Below are 24,884 nucleotides of genomic sequence, written 5' to 3' on the forward strand. Positions count from 1 at the left end.
TTAACGAGGGTATTTCAACTACGAGATTATATGAACCCTTCGATGCTTTTGAAAATAGCCCATTTGTAGGTATGTCGGGTTCGAATACAGGGCCGCTAGATTCGAACCCGGGGCCTTTACCTTACAGTTTACGCTTAAATGAGCTCCGTGTTAACGCCTAAACAGTTGCGGCCACCGACGGCTCCTCAAGTACATTTAATTTTATTGATCGGTTGTCTTTTAACAGCAAATCTTATAATCAGTTACAGTTCAGGGTAGTATGACAAAAATTCTATAAATATTTACCATTTTCCTTGCTCATTGTACGCACATATGTCGAATGATATTTTTTGAAAAATAGTCCTATTACAAGTACAATAAAAGGAAGGAGAAAAGATAAGTTTAATGCAAAAAAAAAAGTTTCATTGAAGAATCCCGAATGTTAGGACGACCCCATTTCCTAAAGGATTTATCATCACGGCCTACGCGGCTTCTTTCACTAATCTCTGAACGTGTGGGTTATGCTATGAACGGACGCATAAATCAACCATAACACAACCCCCTCTCGCCTACTGGATTAGCGAGAACCGGCTTGATCTATAATGCCACCTCAGTTCCGAAAAGCCTTCGGCATAAAGCCGCAAACAGCATCGTGGTAGTAAATAGTACCGCTACATACATAATACATTATCAATCTGTAATATGCGACCGAAGCTTTTTATCATCTGGTAGCCGAGATTCCCATCGGAACTTTCCTAAAAAGTATATACAGGGTGATTCTACATTCAAAATGGCACCAGAAAGTACTAATTAACTATGGTACGAATCGCAGCAGTTTCGGAGTTATTTCACTTTTTATGATTTTTTAAGATGCCACGACATTGCGTCAAATAAACAATGATACTCCAAAACTGAAAGGTTTTGTACAATCCGTTGATACCATTGAAAACTACGTTAATTTTCCAATAAGATGTAATCAATGCTAAACTTGTAAACGTTGATGAAATAAGCGTTTTCGTAGCCAGAATTGTGAATTTTTTTTTCAAAGTTGAAAAACTTACTATGGGGATTCTAACTTACTATTTCCAAACCTAGAGTCCAGCAAATTTCAGAATACGTACTCCGTTTAATATCCTTTTTAGTGGTGTAATTGCTTTTTTAATTACTTTTTCAAAATTAATATATTGACGAAAGAATTGAGAAAGCCGTGGTTGACGGATTGTTAAGGTGGAAAGATTAATAATAATAAAAAATAAACAAACAAAAATTAAGGAAATTTTGAAAAATTAAACGTTTTTTAATTAACGGAAATCAGTGTTTTCTTATTTACCAACACGATTGCAGCTTTGATTAAATGATTATTGTATTACTATTCCCCGTAATAACAGAGTTTTAAGATTCAAAACGTTTTCAGTTATCTATATAATATATTGTTAACACTGTGTTCTAATTTTAAAGCAACGGATCCTGTCCGCTGGAGAAAAATTTTAAACTTAAATTAAGCTTTTGAGTTACAGTGGCTAATATGAGAAAACGTTTGGACATTGCTGAGGGTGGAGAGCATTTGAAATCAAAATTAAAAAAGCTTAATAAATCAATTCAAAATTTCCTTAAGTTTTTTTAATATTTTTTATTATTATTACTTTCCACCTTATGAATCCGTCAACCATGGTTTTCTCCATTACTTCAATTGCTTCACATTTGAAAAAAGTAATTAAAAAAGCAATCGGGCCACTAAAAGGATATTAATGGAGTACGTTTTCTGAAATTTGCTGGTCTCTAGGTTTTGGCAATAGTAGTTTAAATTCACCACAGTAAGGTTTTCCACTTTGAAAAAAATTCTTTTCAAAGTTCTGGCTACAAAAACGGTTATTTCACCAAGGTTTACAAGTACTTTTCAATGGTATCAACGGATGTGCCAAAACCTTTTACTTTGGGAGTTATCATTGTTTATTTGAAGCAAGGTCGTGAAATCTTAAAAAACAGAAAAAGAGGAATAACTCCGAAACTGTTGTGATTAGTATCATAGTTAATTAGGACTCTTTGGTTCCATTTTGAATGTACAATCTACTGGCAAAGCACACACACGCGTCTATGGTAAACCGGAAGCCTTATACTGCTTCATGCTTTAAAGTTGGCCGTTTTAGACCTAAGAGGTCCATCATCCCTCATATTCAACAAACTTTTTTCCAATTGGGTTTCACTTTTGTTGGATTTTTGATAGCCTTTTATTTATTTTTACTCCATCTATTTTCGGCAAATCACTGATGTATAACAATGAAAGCAGTGGACCTAATAATGAACCTTGTGGCATTCCTGCATTTATTGTTTTTAATTCTGAATATTGATCTTAATGTTTGACTTTAGACTATCTGTCAGTTAGGTAGGAACTTAAAATATCTACATACTGCATTGGTAGCATACCTTTTAGTTTATTGATGAGTCCTTCAGGCCAGACCTTGTTATAAGCTTGTGAGACATCAAGGAAGATATCAGAACAAATTTGTTTTCCTTCAAGAGATTTTTTTAGGAATTCATATTGGTGGTCAGGGAGGATTTTCTTTTTTTTTATAATGGGTTTTATTCTTTTTAGTAATAACTTTTCGAGGTGCTTAGAGCCTTGTATGAAATACAAATTTTGAAAACAATCTCTTAAACCGACCGAAGTGAAAACTTATTACGATGTTTCAGGAAGGAGTGTTGTCTGCGCAACTTCTCCTACAAGTGATTTGAACGACACAATCATCATTAGAACATATTTACTTAATACAATATTTGATGAGCTTAGAGCCAGAGAGGACCAACCTTGCCAGCTGTGATTTAAAGAAAAAAATTCCAAAAATGTAGTAATTTTTATTTATCTCATAAGTTTTGCATGTTGCATTTTTGGTTCGAAGTCCTTATGTGTTTAATTAAAGTAAAGCATTATATTAAAAATATTTAATTTTAACATTATAGAATGAAATTTCGCGAATAAAATATGGAACGGCCCGATCTTAACTTCTCGTATTTAGGTGTAAATAACAAATGAAAGTAATAAAAAAAATCCATTTATATTTTAGTGACCATTGACCAAGTTATTTCTTTCAATTAATTATTCTTTTTATTTAAGGTCTTGGTTGAGATAAAAAACCATATCTCAACCAACACCTTACATCAAAAGAATAATTAATTGAAAGAAGTAATTTGGTCAATTGACCATTAAAACATAAACGGATTAATATTTAATAAGTAAAAGAATTATAACTTCACTAAAGAGCTCCCCGTGGCCACTTCATAAGTCGCTGAGAATCGTACCTGATTACACGATATTTGAAAATGGCGAAAAGGAGGGAAAAATTCGAATGGTTGAGTTGGGGAGTTGGTACCCGAGTGAGTCGAAGTCACGATAGCTCAAGTGGTAGAGCAGCGGCGTATTTAGCCGAAGGTCATGGGTTCGAATCCCGCTCGTGACACTGACTTTTTTTATCTCAACCAAGTCCTTACATAAGAAGAGTAATAAAACAGTCACCCTTTCTACAATTCACTTAATCGTTGACAACTCATTTCCGCATAAATGGTTCCACTCTGGGAGAAGTGTCTAGACGCGAATGTTGAATAAGGTGGTTTTTATTTTTTGGGCTAATGACTTAATTAACTAGGACTAACTTTCATACTTCACAAACCGAACGCGCAACTGACAAGGTCGTCAACATCCCATTTTCGGAAATGGTCGAGAGGATTGAAGAACGCTCAGCACGTTTTAATATAACACTGCTTTGCCAGGATCAAAGTCAGAAGCATTAAATGCTCGGGCATATTAAAACCTATAATACCAAACTGAAGAGGTCGTGGGATGGGACAAGGGAGAACCCGATCGCCGTTTCCAATTTTGCTAACTTCGCCCACGCCAGCCTTAATTTATAGCAATGCCGCCTTTTTAAGGGTTAATCGTGTACGACATTGTTTTCTTGTTTGACTACCTTTCCATAAAAACGAGCTTTGAGACCAGAGGTAAGGCGACCAACGCCTCTTACATTCGCCATCATTCACCGACTGTACCTGGAATAAAAGTAATTTTATTGCTAAATCTTTTGGCAGATTTTAGAGACCTTGTGATTCCATACTCATCTGTGATTTTTGGTTTGTTTTTGAATACAAAAAGAGAAAAGTACGTTTTTCTCTGTTTTCTCACGTCCTCTTATGGTCTTCCCAATATGACTGTTTTTTTTTTTTTTTGGGACAGTGTTTTCGAGTTTGCCATCTGATCAGATCCACTGCAGAAGGCGTAAATCGCTTTCGTATCATGTTTCTCCATTTTGCGAGATCGAACAGGTGGGCCGGTTCGATGAGAAGTGATCAAATTGCTAAGAAAAAAATTCGTCCGACTTTTTCAGCCTTGTTATCTTGTCTGCAAACCCAAATGGATAATTGAATACCATTATGATAATTCACCCTTTAAATTATGAACTCCTTGCAATATAATTATAGTAATTATTGTCATTATTACAGACATTTACATCAGGTTTGAAATACCGGTTATACATGGAAAATATAATTACTTTTTATTGTATTGTGTTATGATATAAAAGAGTGTACATACTGGGTGTAATCTAGCATTTTTTTTAGGCCTGACATGATAAATTGATTTGTTGAAATGCATGCTCGAAAACGAAAGTATTGTATTCTTATTACTCTCCCGTTTTTAGTGCGAGTCAATGATGCAGGGGAATGGAGGTTAATTGCTATTGCGAATCCAAAAATGTAGTCTTGATTATGAACTCGATCACTCCCATTAACCTGGAGATAAATTAGAGCGTCAGTGGTCATTAGCGCCTTAACGGATTGCAGCCAGTGTGAGAAATCCTTGGAGGAGAGAAGGGAAATCGTTCGGGATGGTAAACAACAATGTTATCGAAGCATAAGAAGTTAAAAGAGAGGATGGAGACGACATCGTCCAGGACCCCTCTCGATTCCATTAAACTCGACATTCCGCCTTGTAACCCTTATCTCGTACTACCGAAAGCAGAACTTTAAATCAGTTTTATTTAACATCTGAAATATTTTTAAATGAAGTGGACCCGGAGCCTGGCTAGGAGAGCAGTCGGGCGTAACTGGCCTCGGGCTGACTATCAAAGGGCCTCCAGGTCGAGGAAGGTGGACCGGAATCGGGGAGACGGGTCGAAGAAAAATTTCAGCACGGGAAATCATACGGACTGCCAAATTTATTTTTACGAGAAAGAGTTCCCTCGAGGACCAAATTGTGGATTATAACGACCCGAAGTTTTACGGAATTATTCGGTTCATTTAGATTACAAAATATAATGCGCCCACGAATTTTTAACTAACTTAAACACAACAAATATGAATATACAAACAATTAATAAATTCTGTCTTAAATAAAAAAAAAATTACAAAAAAATATACGTATATATATTTTTTTTAAATAATCTAGTAAATTCTCTATTATAGTTAGGCAGACTTTTTCAGCCATTCCACGACATCGATGTGATAAGAAAATCGTAGTTTTGTTACAGCCTTCACACTATGGGCCATAACAGGCCAATGCATTGGTCACCAAGATGGGCACCATGCCGCGCTCGCCATGGGCTGGACATCACACACTGGGCCAATGGTCGAACCCATGTAGTTGCAGCGCATATTGACCTCTTTTGATGTGCTTAGTGAGATCGCTAACTAAGCGTGTTCCCCACACACCATTCCCTACCTCGGCCAATCAACCATTATAGGCCATCCGTCCCTCCATTGTTTGGGCCATAGTGAACTTCTGTATACCGGCGCAACATTTAAGTCGAGACTACTTGCTGGCCGCTACAAGCATTGAATCGAAGCCCGTTCCAAGTAGTCACCAAAGATCCTAGCTGTAGGGGGCCTTACATTGCCATGCATAAAAATAAAACCGTCGCCACTTAATAACATACATATGTAATGACTTAGATTTAGAGAAATGAAGGAGAATGGTAAATCCAATCCCAATTCTGATGTAGATTTAGTGAAACGGAAAGGGTGGTCGATACCAGAGAGACACATATCTCGGAGAGTCGATTATTTATCAGGATTGGCTTTTCTTCTGAATCCGTCATTGAAGCGATAATAAAGTCTTCACATTTCATAGCAATGTTTATTAACTAAAATCCGCAAAGGATGTACCGAAGCCGAAGCCAGATAACCCTCCCACCAAAGAACGCCCATTTCAGAAAAATCTAACGAAGGTCTAGCCCAGTTTTCTTCGCAACCAACTTACCAATCTGTACAAGTCAACTACTGACTCATGACTACGACTACTCTTTTTGTAGCACCAGTTCTTTGCCAAAATCTCCCCAGAGGGCACTACGTTGGGCTTCTACTTCTCTTGGCAAAATCTTCTCATGGCAGCTACTACCCTCTGGCTTCACTATATTGCATTAGTTTGAAGTGGATTATCGAGCGTCCAAGGAAGACATATATACAACTTCTGATGACATCTTCAGTATATCGCGCAGCTGTTAGGGATCCTTCGATGAAGATTAAGTTTGTGCGACCATCCATAGAAATGCCTTCTCAAACCATAACATCACTACCTCCATAGCTTCTCCGAAGTGAAAATATTGTGGGGGATGTATCGCTCTCCTAGTCTTCTCCAAACCCTTTCTCGGCCGACAGAAAACCTCGAACAAAAACTTGACTCATCGAAAAACAAAATTTAAGTCCATTATTGTTCTGTGCCTTGTCAGAAGTTCTGGGCCAGTGGCAGGCCTTCTCGCATGTAATCAAGCTTCTGAACTTCTTCGCCTTACAGTGCGTAAACTGATATTTAATATTTCTAACTTGTTGAAGTCTTGCTTTATCTAAACATCGGTAGAATGTATAAGTATATTCAAAACAATAAAACGATCATCTCTGCGACGTGACACGATGGCGACCTGATCCATGCCTTCTTGAGTAACGTCCAGTATCTCTTTCGTCTTTTTTTACTGGGAATGTAAAGCACCCTATCCAATATACTTCCAACAATGGCGACCATCACTCAAATAAATTTGAAACTTATAAATTGTACAACTTAAAAAAAATCAAACCACCGGAACGATACAAAAAAGCTTTACAGAAAAAGAATTATGTATGTACCAAATCCAATTGTAAACACAGGTGGAAGAGTTTATCTGTTTTATTTACCTCTGATTCTTTAAAAGGATTAAATATTTTTGTAAGATAATCAATAGAGGATCGTCTGTGATATTAAACATATCAAGGGTGGCCAGTTTGTTTTACATCAGAGTAGCTGGAATAGCCTTCATGTTTAGGTGAAAAATTGACTTGTCTTCGTAATCTTGTCCCGACAGTTTGTATTTTTTCAAAACTTCTGGTTGGAAATGTACATTTTGGATGTTTCTTATTCATGGGAATTAGAGAAAGGATTTTATAGAGGGTACGAGTATATAACCGTTGGGCCGTCGGTTATACGTTTAATAACAGGGCCATCACGTCAGTTTATTTGCAGGCTTCTTTAATTAAACCGGGCCCGATTCTTAAACCCCCACACGTGTAAAACGTAACAACTTGAAAACTCTTCACCTCGGAACGACGATCTGCTTTATATTAAACTTGGAAATCCTTTCCCCCTTCCGCAAAGCGTAAACTCGGCCGTGATATTAGAGGTTCGCCGTTTCAGGGAAGAAGGTTCGCTTTATGGTCCGATCTTACCAAGTAAAGCACCTAAATCAAATCGCTATAAAAAAAGCCTGCCGTATCGCTCCACAACAACTACGATTGCGCCTATTTTTGAATAAGAATTTCATCACTTTGTTCAGAGACAATAGTGTCGTTTCCGATCTTTTTGAGCTGCCTATTTTCCCTGGCTTAAAAACATCTAGGATAACACAAGCATGGTCGTGAACGATAACATTAGAGGTCCGTCACCTCGCAGACATCAACAAAATATTTTACCCTCATTAAGGAGTTGTTTAATTTGAAAACATGCTGAAGTTGCGTTTAAAAAAGACGATTCTACATTATTTTGTTTTGCGAAAGCTATTTTTATCCTCTAACTAGCTTTATAGCCCGGCGGTTTAAAAAATATTTAACACATTATTTTGAGTATACATATCTACCAATAGCAGCATATATATAAATTAAAAGAACACAATTGAAAGTTTGATATCAATGATGGTATGTAATCATCATATTAGGGGATAGGGATAAAAGAGGCGGCCACAAGGCCTTCTGCTCCTCGATCTGAACCTATTCTGCTCAGCCAGTTATCATATTAAATATTTATATATGCGATATTATTTTTATTTTTGATTACATTGTTTTAAATTGTTGTATTCAGCGTTAAATTCATTCCAATGCTTTTGGATATGCAATTTTTTTTTCTGATTCCTTATATACAAACAACAAATCTCCCCCCCCCATCTGGAGCAAGGTATAATTTGTCCGTGTGAAAACTATTCTCCAAATTGAAAAGCCAGTTTAATTAGAAATTTCATTGATTTGTATTAGAAAGGCATTTCTGTTGCTATCATTTGTATATGTTCTATTAGCACATACTCTCCCTTGAATTTTAGTAAAAATATTAATATTATTGTACGAACAATATGTTGTCGTTTTGGTGGCATTTTAAACAACAGCAAAATGCAATTGTACAACAGAGAGTCAAAAGACAGAATGAATGATTAAACATAATTCATACTACAGCAAAACGCATCAAAATTAATACTGAACAGTAAACAACTTACAAAACTAATATAAACTCAAAAACTAACATAATTTTCCACTTCATATCGATCTATAAATTATCTGATTGTTGATTTATATGAGCTCAAATCCACAAATGTTTGACCATAAAGACACCTTGTGCAGAGTTGAGCCTATGATTTCTCGCAGCTCACCAGGAATCTGATGGTTTGGCTTACGGTCAGGGTACAAAAACAAGAACATGTCAGATAGCCAAGCAGCCATCAAAGCGCTAAGCTCTAATATCATTAGTTCAAAGATGGTGTTGAACTGCAAAACAAAATTAAACTTATTCGGTACGCAGAACAAAGTCAGCCTCTGTGGTCCCAGGACACATGGGAGTAAAAGGCAACGAGAAAGCGGACACCCTTGCAAGGAAAGGGGCTGCTACATCGCTGATAGGACCCGAACCCTTCTGTGGCAAACGACACTATCAATGAGTACCTCAGACAAAAGGTCAAAAAGAAAATGAAGAAACAATGGAATTCACTCGTTGGACACAGGCAATCCAAGAATTTCGGACAACAAATTTCGGAAGAAAAGAAGCCACAGAACGTGTCCAAGGAAGCAGGAATCTGTCTTTTTGTATATCCTGACGCCCATTATTTATGCACTCGATTTTCTCTAAAACCGCCCGTCACCAATACAAAGTGTGAAAGCTTCATCGAAATCGGTTCAGTAGTTTTCGTTTTTATCATTAACATACGAACATTGACTTTTATATATAAAGTTAATCCTGTTCTACCAGTCGTTTAGGTTCAATTATAATATGTATGGTTATAATCGAGTTTTTTCTGAGTGGGCGATCCCTTTTAGTGTATAAATACGTTCGTGAGAAATGCGAGGGGGGAATATTATGAGAGGAGTAGCTAGTTTGATTTATCCCCGGGACAGATGGTCTAATTGGTATTGGCCTCTCTATAGCTGCAGACAAACGCCCAGCGGATAAATAGTGTAAAGCGAAGTGTGTTATTTCCTCTGTTTGCAAATCCGCCCATTCGGCTCCCACAGACGGAGTCCTAATCGCTTCAAATGACTGCTCTCTCGTCGTCGTCGTAGGACGATTATCGCAATTGGCAATTTCCCTAATTGATAGAAGCGACAAAAATTCCCGACTGTCGATACCCATTAGCCGCGGCGGGGGTTTCGCGTGAGAGGAAGATGCCAGATGGGGTATAATCACATTGCCGACTTGGAACGGCAGAAAACTTCGGTAGTGGCGTACAATTATTTTAACAGCACTTTTGAGAGTGTTCAGTTGTTCAGTTCTACAGAAAGCCGTTGAAACGGTACAACTTAGCATCACATGCCCAAGTCTTTCACTGCTTAAATGTTATACCATGAAGAATAATCCTGATCCAAACGGAATCAGTGTATCTATTTCAACTAAGCTTTGCGAAATAAATATTATTTTTCAGTTGAGTTATTTCACAAGGAGAAACAGTCCATAATTGAACAGTAAAAGTTGTTGGAAGAGCCAAACATCTTTGTCACATTAAATTGTCAAATCAGCAATGTATATACAAAAAATATGACTGACCTGATATTGTTTGCTTGATTCTTGGACGACCTTTCCCTTGTTTCTTAGTGCGGCATTGCTGTAGTTTCTACAATGATTAAAGTCTTGATGTACGCTGATAATATCGTAGTTGTAGCCGGTCTTTAAAGAACATTTAACTGCTAGAAGCCTATATTGATCTATGGAACCTGTCAGTTAATCTGCAGAAATCCAAAGTTATTGTGTACAGGAAAGGTGGTGGATTAAGTTCTTCGGATCGTACAGGTGGTGAACGAATATACTTAAGCATTTTATTTACTCCCAAGCTTCCTTGGTAGAGATATGTCTCCGCAAAGGCGTCGGCGGCTAAATTGGCATTGATTCTTTGCTATGGGTGTCAGATGTGGGTCTTTCAGAGATTCGAAGCTGTGGAAAAGGTCTAGGGATTTTTGATAAGAATTTTTTTTCTCTACCGGGTGGCACATCAAATTACCTCAACTATTCAGAAACTGCCACCGAACTACTGTTTGTGTTCACTCTCAAGCTGCACTTTTCCTTTATCCAGATTCGAGACTCTCAACAATTACCTCGCTTGAACAGTTAGACGAGAGATTTCTTGGTTCTTTGGCGCATCCATAAATCTATACCAAGACATCCATAACTTAAAGAAGATAGAGATCCTTGTGAAGCATTACTGAGGGAAGACTGATTATAAGCCACCACATTACGCAACCGTAGTGCCAAATTAGTGCATTACATTCAGGAAAGTCGCTTGTCGCGTATATAAGCCAAAAATAAATTAAAAAATCCTAGCAAGATTACAATCGCCCACGAGGATCGATCACCAAATTTAAGCAGGTCTTTGACTGACATCTTCGTTTTAACCAATTTTTATAATTATACGGTTTGCAACAGCACGTCATGTCAACCCACCGGAAGCCGGTAAGTATATCAGGTTGGAATGCAGGGCTGCTGGATTCGAACCCAGAACCTTTACCTTAGAGAGATGGGCGCCGGGTCAACACCTAAACCGTTGGGGCCACCGACTCCCCCCTGGAGGCAAATATCATGGCTCTACTTATTCTTCGTTTTGATTATTTTTATTCTTGGGGTTTTCTTTTTTTTTTATTAATCTTCGTCTTGCGTCTAAAGTGTCTCTTTCGAAAGCAAAATCCTTTCACCCCGTCTCCTCTTTTTCTTCTCCCTTCCATATTTTTGTTACGCCTCCTACCAACTGGCGGGTATTTTCAAAATTATCGTCATAATGTCAATTGTAGACTTATGTAAGGTTGTTTTGTAAGTTTTATATAGCTGTAGTGATTGTTAAATCAACTGTACAAATATGTTTTTTTTAATGTGAAATTAATATGGGCCCTGATGATGACCTTAAAATAGGTCGAAAGCTTGGTAGTTGCAACTAAATTTGCTTTCTTCTTCAAGGCCGTACCTTGATCCAGAGTGTTTCTAATTGAAAAAGTGGTCGATACTCATAAACAGAAAAGTTATGAAAGGGACAGAGTAGTACGTTTTATACAGCATTTGCACAATTTTATAGTAATACTTATAAAATGTTTTTTTGTTTATTATCAATTCTAAAAAACAACACACATTTGTCATTTGCAAACATGAACCCTGAACCCTAGATCGGGTATCAGACGAGCGTTCTACCATAGTTTTAAAGAATGAATTTGCATTCGTTTGCATTTTACACTGAATTTGCCTAATTTAAAATCTCTCTCGCGCAGGCACATGTAATAAATACGACATAGTCGACTGCTTCTCTGAGTATTCCACAGCTGGAAAAAACAGAAAGCTAGCGCTCAAGTGCATCTTCATATCCCCAAGAACAATAAAAACCAAGATAAAATGAGGGAGGATGCAGCCCGTTCTTAAATGCCAAGAAGCACGTTGACACCTTCGCTTTGGATTTACATCAAGCAGTTTTTTTTATTCCGACCCTTCCAACTCAAGAATCTTTCATTCGAGGTCGCTTCTTGTTGCCGTCTTCGTGATTCGACGTCGAGTCGTGACGGAAATGATTCTTGTCTTTTCGAGATAATCACCACCAAAGTGGGAAGACGTCGTACAGGACAGATTGTATGGGCCGATGATTACGCAAGCCAAAGCAGTATGTATAGGGCTTATCTTGATTGCTTCGATATATCTCGTTGCGAAAGACATTCTTACGGAGTTGACATAATTTTTTTGTATGTATAGAAATAGAAAAAAATTACAAGACAACGATTCCATCGGATTTAGATGCATCTAACGCAACATCGTTGTTCGTACTTCTGAGCCTTTGCATTCGTTCATACGCAAAATGAGGACTTGAATTTAATAAAGTAACCAAGGTGTTTTGTAATAACGTGCTGAGTAGGCAATAATCATAAAAAAAATATTATTTAGCAGATCCTTGCTGCGCAGTGGAAATAATAAAAATCAAGGAAAATCCGAATTACAAAGAAATTATATTTCTTTCTATAAAATAAACAAACAAATTAAATTCTTCAAAGTAAAATAAAAAACATCTCAATAAAAGTAATCATATAAAAAAAAAGTTTTTTTGCCAAGCTGTTAAATGTTTGATTATACAAATAGTCGCTACTACTCGTTATGGCAAAAGCAGCGCTAGTTTTTCTATTTGTTTGGCAAATGAACTATTTCCATTTTAACTACAGTTTATTTAACTATTTACAATAAAAACCAAAGGAACAAAATTTTGTTGACTTTACAAATTTAAACAAATACAAAATAGAAATTTGTTTCATTATTAATAATATTTAATCCATTTATGTTTAGTGGTCTAATAATCAAAGCCCCAAAGCCCCTGGGCAAGATAAAGGTGATACGGCTTAAAATTGTAAGTCAGGACTACATTTCTAATTTTATTTTTTCTAATGTGTGGTGTTTAGCAACCGTTACTTGATGATTATTTGGAGGTCGTGAGATGCAGTCTGGTGTGACGTAGGTTTTAGAAAAACATTTTCTTTATCGTGCCATCGTTTCGATCTTTATTGAATTCATCATCGGGGCAAAGTGTTTGTTTTCAGTGCAGATGTCATTCTTGTCTGTAGTGTTGAGAGTGCCTCTCACGCTTTGAGCCCTGAAGATGATCTCAATGAAGATCGAAACGTTGACACGATAAAGGAAATGTTTTTCTAAAACCTACGTTTCACCAGATCTCATCTCACGACCTTCAAATAATCATTTTTCTAATATTATTTTTTCCAACGTTTTACCATAACATTGTCATTTTTTGACCAATTTAAAATCCGATTGCACCCTAGTTTTCAGAGTAGAATATCCTTTAAAATTATGTGTTAGCATGTGCACACAATCAAAATTTTGGGGCATCATGATTTGGTGATCATGATGTCTCACCCCGCAACACAAAATTTTGGGACATCATGATTTGATAATAAAGGTTTCTTACCCCACACGCAAAATTTTGGGGCATCATGATTTGAAAATCAAGATGTCTAATCCCGCACACCATTTTGGGGCATCATGATTTGATAATCAAGATGTCTCACCCCGCAACACAAAATTTTGGGACATCATGATTTGGTAATCAGATGTCTAATCCCACACACCATTTTGGGGCATCATGATTTGATAGTCATGATGTCTTACCCCACACACAACATTTTGGGACATCATGATGTCTTACCTCACACACAAATTTTTTTGGTATGATTTGATAATCATGATGTTTTACCCCACACAAAAAATTTTGTAGTATCATGATTTGATAATCATGATGTCTTACTCCATACGCAAAATGTGGAGCATAATAATTTGATAATCGAGATGTCTTACCCCACACACAAAATTTGGGGGCATCATGATGTGATAATCATGATGTCTAACCCCACACACCATTTTGGGGAATCATGATGTCTCACCCAGCAACACAAAATTTTGGGGCATCATGATTTGATAATCAAGATGTCTTACCCCACACGCAAAATTTTGGGGCATCATGATCTGATAATCAGATATGTCTAATCCCACACACCATTTTGGGGCATCATGATTTGATAGTCATGATGTCTTACCCCACACACAACATTTTGGGGCATCATGATGTCTTACCTCACATACAAATTTTTTTGGTATCATGATTTGATAATCATGATGTTTTACCCCACACACAAAATTTTGTAGTATCATGATTTGATAATCATGATGTCTTACTCCACACGCAAAATGTGGAGCATAATAATTTGATAATCGAGATGTCTTACCCCACACACAAAATTTGGGGGCATCATGATCTGATAATCATGATGTATAACCCCACACACCATTTTGGGGAATTATGATGTCTCACCCAGCAACACAAAATTTTGGGGCATCATGATTTGATAATCAAGAGTCTTAATGTTGTATAAATATCGAGGAGGGGTCGAAAAAACAAACTCAACGTTGTTTCATCACTAAGGCTCATACTGCCGCTAAAAAATCCTGCTTTTTGTTTTGATTTAGTTATAGATTCTAGTCCTAATGAAGGCAATTGAATAGGCCGAAAAGTTGACTAGAATTTTTTGAGGTATTCGTTGGCCTCGTCCCGGATACTTGTACAACGAAAAAGAAGTATTTCGAGATTTCCTGGCATTTTTGCTTTTAGCATGTTTACTACTTGATCTCAATTCTTTCTGGCGATATAATTAGCGTGCGAACTCAAGGTCTAGGTGAGCTTCTGATTGATTTGCGGCCTTTCCAGGGTTTTCCCGCTGGTCCGATCTCTCCAGACGCAATTCCCATTCCCCATACAAATAGTAAACTTTTGCTTTTTGGTCGGATCAAACTAGGCCCGTCAGAAAGTTCTTCAGGCGGTATTATTTATAGTTTGAATTTTAATATTGTTGATGGAATCTCCACGGTCGAGATAGTGTCTGAGATAAAATTCCAAGCGGCTCCGAGGGAGAAAATAAAAAAGACACTGGACAAATTAACAATGAATAAATTAACTTATTTTTAGACGCCAACTCCTTTCCTGTTATTATTGAATGCCGTCTAAAAATAAATCATAAATTAAAATTTCATATTATACAGATTTTGAAGCAATCGGACTTTTACTCTGATTTCATGCTGGCAAATAAATAACCGATGAATAAGACAAAAAAATTAAATTGAATTTAGCCTATTTTTTATAGTTTAATGGAGTCAAAATAAAAAATTCTTTATAATAAAAGCCAGCGGTTCCAAACTTTTTCTGTTTTGGCGCCCTTAATATGTCGGACATTTTCCCCGGTGCCCCAAGTCAAATCTATGGTCTATCTCAATGTGATATGTGTGATAGTAGTGGTAATTAATTTTCAATTCAGAAAAACCTCTTATTTTCTCTGCAATTTTATTTAACAAATATTCAAAACTTTCTCGTGAAATTGAAAAACTTGCCTTTTGAAAAGCGATTACGCAATTAATGGCAAAAATGAAAGCAAATACTTTTTTTAGGTAATAAAATATACAATTACAGTCTCTTTAACATCCATATTAAGATCGTATGGCTACCGGAGTCTTAGTTTTTATGGTTTTATAATGGGTATGGGGGGATAGTTTTTACATCTTTTTTTACAAATATAAAAATAATAATTTTTTTGAATAGAAAAAACACATACAGTTTGAGAAACACCGATATAAGCTGTATTTAGATACTTAATATTTTTTCAATGTCGTATGTGCTAAATGATTACGCGGACGAAATGAATCAAATGAAACAGATGAGAAAGTAATTGAATTAAAATAAACTGTTAATTACTTGATTTGCCCTGACACTATTATTATAACTACTGTGTCTGACACCCCTAAAGTCAGTCACAGACCACTGCTTTTATGCCCTTGTATTGACAGTTGTGCAGTTAAGTCGCCTCTCCGAAGTTCCATTATTTCGCGAGAACGGTCACCGGACAATGCGGCTGGATGAGAATGTAGATCCCCCATTTAAATGCGGAGCTTTAATTTATTATATACCAAAGTTTTATCGGCATGACACATCGTAAATCAAACATGAAAAATAGTAGAAAACAAACTACAAAGTATGTTTATTTACGATATGAGGACAGAATTACAGTCAAGTTTCAAATAAATGTACTATTCCAATTAATTATTTTTTTTAATCTAAGGTTTTTGGTTGGGGTGAAAAATTAGAGTCTACGTTCTGTTCTATTTAATACAATAAGCTATAGCAAAGTCGACCCCACCTATGGGTTAATACTGGAAGATAACTTGGGTACAGTTTGCATGTATTTTTATTTTTCTTCACATCATATTTTTTTTATACTTTACCGGTTCCTACAGATAGTGAAAGAAACTGATTTGTTGTCCAGCCACTGTGTTACAACGAGTTTATTACTGTTATCCACTTTTGGACACGGGTCTTGAATTGTACACAAAACTAGGATAACCTTTGGTGAATTGGTGAAAAAAAACCTCGGTCTTTTAAATAGTGAAGAGAATGATAAGTTTGCTGAAGGTCAATAGCAGCCGAATCATACTCATCACATCCAATATTTCTAGGCTATTCCGATTCTAGGTCTGCGATCTTGGCATTTGTACTTTCTTCGTCATCTATGCGGGCTAGCCGAACGTCGGCACTCGGAAGATTAACCATCTCATCCTCAGTTTAGCTTTCCATATCACCTTCGGGGTCGGAATCCTCAACTTTTTTGAGAGAAAATCTCCCGTACCTACGAAAACGTAATACATAGTATGAAAATAAATCTTACTGATAACGATAGCAAATATTTAACTTTCTTTCCAGTAAAGATGCATCGCAGAAAAGTTTATGAATTTCTAAAACTTTCGTGACTTGGCAATGTATCACTCGTCCCTTAAAAAGATAGTTCTCACTTGCAGTTTGTTGTTTTCAGTCCGGATCCCTTGGTTCATCGGTTGATTGTAAAATAAATACAAATATAAAATATCAATTTCATGATTAGAAAATTACATTTAATCACATCTCAAGACAGTTTAGACAAAAGAGTTTACAGATAATTGAAGAAAATGTCAACCTTTAACGCATTGGGCTTAACCAATCGGCTTAGATAAAAATTTATCCCTCATCGTTGCAATTGTGAAAAAGGACCTCAATTGACCTAAGCTTACGATGGTAATTTTGATCGTTTGACAATAGATAAATAGTCATGAATTCATTTAACATTAATAAATTTACACATTAATTTAACAAAGAATCAGAAAAGAAGTTATAGGTGCTTTGTTCCTGGACATCAACCAAGAATTTGACATTGTCTGGCACATTGGACTAATATTCAAACTTATCAAGACTCATACCTTACCCGATCAAAGTTTGTAGTATAAATTCAAGGCGTAGAATCGGGTTGGTAATGTGGCAGCTTGAGTCAAAAAGGCTTTATTCGGGGATCTACTCTGTACCTCAGTTATAAAGAAACAAAACGAAAAAAACGCAAGGAAATATTGAATGAAAGAACTAAAAACGTTTTTAATCTTAAAACTCTTTTATTCCGGGGAATAATAATACAATAATCCTTTAATAAAAGTTGCGATCGTGTTGGTAAATAAGTAAACAATTGCACTATTTCGAACCTAAATTAAAAAACGCTTAATAAATTCATTCAAAATTTCCTTAAGTTTTTACAATTTTTTAAATTTTTCACCTAACAATCTGTTAACTACGGTTTTTACCTTTCCTTCATCAATTTTTCCATCTTGAAAAAAGTAATTAAAAAAGCAATTACACCACGAAAAAGGAAATTAAATGGAGTATCTTTTCTGAAATTTGCTGTTCTCTACGTTTGCAAATAGAAATTTAAATTCTCCGTAATAAGTTTTTCTCCTTTGAAAAACAAAATTTTTTTTTCAAAGTTCTTGCTAGAAAAACGTTTATTTTACGAACGTTTGAAAGTTTAGTATTGATTTCATCTTATTGGAAATGTAACGCAGTTTTCAATGGTATCAACGGATTTGTCCAAAATCTTTTAGTTTTGGAGTTTTCATTGTTTATTTGAAGTAAGTTCGTGAAATCAGAAAAAATCAGAAAAAGCGAAAAAACTCCGAAACTGTTGAGATTCGGACCATAGTTAATTAGAACTTTTTGGTTCAATTTTAAATGTAGAATCTACTGGCAAATTTTGTAACACGAGCAACCGAACACTGTATATGGTTATCAATGACAACTACGTTGCCAATGTGTGGTGATTAATGACCGTTAATCTATAATTATTCAGAAATCGTGAGATGCGTTCTGGTGTGATGTAGGTTTCAGAAAAACATAAACGGCACTCTCAACACGACACGCAATAATGGCACAATTACACAGAAGACACACACTTTGAGTGAGTAGAAATACTTTGATTGAATATATAAACAAATATATTTTGCATTGTATAAATTCACTTTTCCACATCCAAAATCTAATTGTAATATATAAACAATGTTTGTAAATCCCAGGCCCTGAAGATGATCTCAATAAAAATCGAAACGTTGGCACGATAAAGAAAATGTTTTTCTGAAACCTACATCACACCAGAACGCATCTCACGATTTCTGAATAATTACGTTGCCAATGATTATTTGGAGGTAAGTTGCCCATTATTTGTGTGGTGAATAAAGGTATTGTCCTGGGGTCACTGTGCATACAATTGTATTTGTTTCTTAAAATAAAATAAATTAACAATTAAAAAAAATAAACAAAAAACAAGTGTACTTGTGTTAACGACAATTATTTCCGTGTTAGTCATCGTCGTGCTGCTTAACGACAATTATTTCCGTATTAGTCATGGTGCTTTTTAGTCAATCGATGCAGAATATGACGCGTAAAAAAATCCTCTTTTTCCAGTTCGAAACAGAAAAAGGTCACTTGAAGTCACGAGAACATAAATATGTTAAAATACATGAATGTAAGCTTACGATCGAAATTTTTTTGCATCAGTTTTATTCCCAAGCCATGTCGATTAAATTATAAATTTTATTTTTATATCCTTGTATTTATTTTTTCTAAAAAGTTTACGATTGAGACGTACACCGCCAATAATCGAGACTTCGATATACTGAATCGGCCGTGTAAGCAATTGTTGATCTTTTCGGTTCTTGATTTCTTAAAGCATATCTTCCCTTTGTTTAATGTTAGTTTCCTTCTCGCCACAGTCTTACCACTCATCCTCCTCCAAATTAATTTCTCTTAGGTATGCTTTACATATTCCGGGGTTAGAGTTTTAACTTCCCTGCAAACCATGCTTGCAATGATACTGTGGGGAACCAAACCCTTTTCTATTTCCTCATGCCAACGTTGCCATCTCTCCGCATTCCATTTTTTCCCTAGACAGTACAAATCCGAATATGAGATCGTGTGTAACGTCCTCCCCTTGATTTAGCCTCCTTGTCCTCCTGCTTCTCTCTTTACCTAAGACCTCGCGGTGCGCCGGGATCCACATAAATTCTCATACAATTATGTTGAACGTGTTTTTAACAATGCTTTAATTTCCAAGGTTAGGATGTTGAAGTTGTTACTCGAATAACCTATACTGGTTTTAACTCTGGAGAGTCTGGTAGGTATCTTTAGGCTTCTTTTATGGCAACTCCTTAATTAACTCATATCATATAAGTAATTTCATGCGAATAACGAATTAAGGGCCGCGAATTTGAGCCACTCAAAACCGTAACAGGTCAACTCTGGGGAGAATGAAACATTCGAGATGTAATAACCGAATCTCACCCAGGGATGAGCACTCCGCCAAGAAGTGGAATACAGTTTCAATTGAACGCGAATTGCACCAAGAAACCATGAAATATTAGACTCGTTACTGCCAAAGTTGTAATTTTTGAGTCTCTATTATCGGGAGACATCAGAACTTACTAGATGGCAATGTGAATTACTTTCTTTATTTAAAAAAAATAAGAGATCAATTGTGTACTATATTTATGTTTAGTGTTCTAATTGACCGTATTAAGTAATATTTCAATTAATTATTCTTTTTATGTAAGGTCTTGGTCGAGATGAAAAAGTTAGTGTCACGAGCGGGATTCGAACCCATGACCTTCAATACGCCTTTGCTCTAACCACTTGAGCTATCCTGATTTCGACCTCGGACACCAACTCCCCCACACTAATTTTTTATTTTAACCAAAAACCTTAGATAGAAAATAATTAATTGGAATAATTAATATGGCTAATTCTGACCTCCATCCATGAAGTAAATATGGATAAATCGATAAATCTTTGTAGATTGTGTACTCGTACATTGGTTTTTCATCCGCGACCATCTTGGACTATTTCCGCATTGGACAATTTTTAAGCAAATCAAATATTTTCACGTAAATAAAAGCTGATAAATCAAGAATTTTTTGATCTTTAAGAAAAATAAACTTAAATTTTCTTAAATACTTTTCAGAACTGAGGGAAAATACCAATAACGTAGAGTTATTAATTTAATTATGGCCGTGTAAGATCCAGCCCGACAATGTAATCTGTTGTAAACAAAAAATGCTCTGTAGTATGTTAGTTTCGACTGTACGAATTCCCGTTATGTCTGAATATTTTATAATATTATTTAAACAATTTTATTATTAGTATTCCTACTGGGGACCGGTGGCAGAGGGGTAAGGGCGTCCGACTCTTGTTTTGCCGCCCTAACGGTTCTGAGTTCGAATCCATGGTATTTTAATTGGGAATAATTTGAAAAAGTATTGCAAATTGGTTTGACCCCTCATTCGCAATACCCAAAGACTAATTGGACGTTAAGCTCTCCTGTATGACCTGTGATTTTCGAAGTTTGATGTGGGATAATGACGGAAGTGCGCATTATTCTTCTCATTCAGAATTTAGACTCTCTCTCTCTCTCTCTCTCTCTATCTATCTATTTCTATGTATCAATCAATTAATCTATCTATCCAATTATTTATCTAACATCTCTTCCTTACGGCGGGTTGAGGAAAACCAAATATTGACTTTAGAAATTACTAGTCAAACAGAACGGCGTTTCAAGTTGATGCGAGAGGAGTAAGATAACGTCCAGGTCGATCATTTTGATATACGACACAGTCGACAAAGTTTATAAAAAAACACGAAATTATTTTCAATCATTTCCAATTTTGTACTTGCAGGAATATCAACGTTGTTAAGTTTGTCTGACTTTATCGACCTCTTATTGTTATGTTTTTTGTTTTTTATAATAAGTGAAATTTAATTATTCTAAAGAAACATTTTCATTTAGTCCCGTGCTTAATGCAAAAGTGTATTGAATGATAATTAAAGTGGAATGAAGAATAACGTAGACATTTTATATTCTTTTGTATATAAAGTTGAATAAAGATTAAAGCTTGTTTATATTATTACTAGGATACTTTTTTACAAAAAATATTAAAGCTTTGGTTTTATAGATTTAAGAAAGAAGTAGTTAATAAAATCCTAATCCGATTTAATGCTCCCAGATATGGTGATTTTTTGGCTAATAAAAAAATACGATTAAAAAAATTACGATAATTAAAGTGAGATGAAAAATTAAATCGACATTGTATATTCTTTAGTATATACAGTAGAATAAAAACTAAAGCTTGTTTATATTATTACTAGGATACTTTTTACAAAAAATATTACAGCTTTGGTTTTATAGATTTAATAAAGAAGCAGTTAATAAAATCCCAATCCGATTTAATGCTCCCAAATATGGTGATTTTTTGTCTAATATAAAATTACGATTAAAAAATATGGTAATTAAAGTGAGATGACAAATTACATAGACAATTTATATTCTTTTGTATACAAAGTAGAATAAAAATTAAAGCTTGTCTATATTATTACTAGGATAATTTTCTACAAAAAATGTTAAAGCTTTCGTTTTATAGATTTAACAAAGAAGCAGTCAATAAAATCCTAATCCGATTTAATGCTCCCAAATATGGTGATTTTTTTGGCTAATAAAAACTTACGATAATTAAAGTGACATGAAAAATAACGTAGACATTTTATATTCTTTTGTATATAAAGTTGAATAACGCTCGGATACTCATTTTTTTCATCTCAACAAAGACCTTACATAAAAAGAATAATTATTATATAAAAGAATAATAATTGTGTACTACTTTCGAGGGATGTGTGTCTGCATTGTACCGTATGTAACCAGAGAGGTATCCAAAAAACGAGCTAGGTTAAACTTAGCTTCGATTGTAGCTAAATATTGTGATTTAAGACTGTTAACTTATTGGAATATGTGCTTAAATTATTTAAATTGTGAAATTAAGCGAAATTTAAGAATGGTTTTAAATTAGTATGTAGAAAAGCAGAAATGCTTGTTAGCACGTGGTGTATTTTTCGTCCGGGATTTATTTCCTAAAGTTGTATGAATATGTAAAAGAACTAGAAAGATTTTTTTAAAATTATTCCTTCACTTCTGTGAGAAAAATGCGATAATACGATTTATTGAGGCTCAATGATAGGTGGAGCGTTTAGGTAGGAAAGCGGTTAAGTCCTAGTTCAAGCTCGGATTAAAGGTGGCTGAACTTTGAAGGGTGGTCGATTTACACCTCAAAGTGACAAAGTGTCAAGAGTGCCTGAGGGGGGTAACGGTATCGGCGAGCCGATCGGGGTAGAAACATTGAAAAAGGAATACCGGCCGGTTCTTGAATGGACTTGCACTGACAGACGGATTGTTTTGCTTACAGAGGTGGCAGATACGAAGGGGTGCCGCAGGTAATGGGATAGGCCTGGAGGCCTGGAGGGAGAAAGGGAAGACGTGCCAGTCGGTGAAGAGATGTGGTCGGCGGTGGTTCTCCTGCTCGCTGCAGGCGCAATCGCCCAGGAAGGACGTCAGTCCAAGTCCAGGAGGCAGTTCTCGCCCAATCAGAACAAAGAGAGGAAGCCCAACATCGTCCTCATAATGACCGACGACCAGGACGTAGAGCTCGGTAAGTTTTTTATTATTTCTATTTCAAATTTGAGCGATTATCAAAACTATCTCAATTTTCCTATAATCTTGCTAAATTTTATTCCCCACTTGATTCCAAGTTTTTAATTAAACTCTGCACCTTTTAAACTGGAATGCATTTCCAATTAATCCTTATTTACCAACTTTTTATTGACTCAACGGTTATTTTTGTACAATTTCGATTTTTTTCAGTTGAAATTGAAACGATTACAATTTATAAACGGTCTGACTTGAGAGAAATTAACATTTTCTCTATGAAACGCGGAATCGCTGATAAAAATAATGACTTATGTGTATTTCGGGATTTGAGATTATGCCCTGTGACCTGTCGAAACGAAGAGATGTTTACTATCAAAGCAATTATCTCATAGACTATAACAGAAAATCTTTCTTGTTTCGTAACCCGAAACAAAACATTGAATAAACTATCGATTTCGCGTATGATAAAATTTATTTTTGTATAAAACACCCAGGCAGGAATTTTATATAATATTTTATTATAACGCGTTATAGTTGAGCGAGTGTTTATTCCGTTAGTCTTTGTGAACTCTATTGTTTTAATTACAAGAAGAATTTATATAACTCAGTATGTGGTTTTTATTGTTTTTTTTTGAAACCTGAAACGTCTGTTTGATTGTATTGTAACTTTTCCTTGTTTTATAATTCAAAGTAAATCTATTAAGGGGTTGTTCACTTCCCCCCACGAACAGTAAAACAATATATCATATTTATGCACTTTTTATTCATTAAATAATATATTTCGTACCCTTACGAATTTATAGAAAATAAAACGTGCTTTACCATTGATATCTAGAAGATTCAGTTATAAGTGTTATAACAAATATTATTATGCTTTTATCTCCGTATTATTTATGATTAGCATAGCATGATATAACTAACACTATTGAATATATTTTGTGGTTATTTTTGATTGATCTTTAAATTCTAATGTCGTGATAAATTAAAAATATTATCGATCTGTTACATATCTGTTGCTAAAATCGTGTTTTATAACATCTCAAGTATTTATTTCCCTGTGTTGAACCTGTCGAGGTGTGCACGGATTGTTTCGCATAAATCCCCTGTCCCAGATCCGTTTTGTCCGCATGTTTTCGCTGTTGATTCGGTTGAGCGCGCATCAGTTCTGCAACGAATTTTTAATTAATAAATTTTTCTTTTTAACAGCGAATTATTCGGCAATATGACGTACAGTCTTACAAAACTTATATGATGAGAGTTTAAGCCTCGCGATTCTCTGAACTTCACTGACTGTGATATAATCAGCCACACAGTGCAAATGGATCCGCCGACGATAAAAGATACAAACTCTAATATTTAGAAAAAAACGATGAAATTATAAATAAATTAAATGTCGATTGTATTTAAAGCCTACCCTGGAGTACTCCATGGGTAATTGGAGATATACCTCTTCATTCACGCTAATAAATTACATTCAGTACGTGTCACACAGTTTATGAACAAAAAACTATGATTTGTACCGGCTTTCCTTCGTAAATAGGTTTTCTAAAATCGAGTGATTGGGTAAAAATTAGGATTTAAAAAAGTTGAACGAGTTGGTTTCTTGATGAGGTCAGTTGAATCGAATTAACCGCTGGAAAAGAAATTACCACGATCTCCTCCATTCGGGCGAACGATCTTTCGAATTTGCTGCACGTCGCCATCTTGCAAATTTTCACACCAGGTGAAGTTTTGTTTTTAAATTGTACCCGGCTTCTGCTGTGTTCCCTTTGCTTCCAGGCCACAGCATTATTTTTATAGGTGCCACTCAA

General features: G+C 35.5%; 1 protein-coding gene across 3 annotated transcripts in view; it reads left to right on the forward strand.

Annotated features, from left to right (window-relative positions):
* LOC106667592 (extracellular sulfatase SULF-1 homolog) overlaps positions 1-24,884 on the forward strand; it is a 120,375-nt gene that overhangs the window by 34,357 nt on the left and 61,134 nt on the right. For all 3 annotated transcript variants that reach the window (XM_014395632.2, XM_014395634.2, XM_014395633.2), the window contains exon 2: positions 22,832-23,074. In XM_014395632.2, the coding sequence (XP_014251118.1) occupies positions 22,921-23,074 (154 nt within the window). In that variant the 5' untranslated portion in view covers positions 22,832-22,920. The remainder of the gene's footprint in view (positions 1-22,831; positions 23,075-24,884) is intronic.

This window comes from Cimex lectularius, unplaced genomic scaffold (assembly GCF_000648675.2).
Source record: "Cimex lectularius strain Harlan isolate CLEC.00 unplaced genomic scaffold, Clec_2.1 scaffold202, whole genome shotgun sequence".
NCBI lineage: Eukaryota > Metazoa > Arthropoda > Insecta > Hemiptera > Cimicidae > Cimex > Cimex lectularius.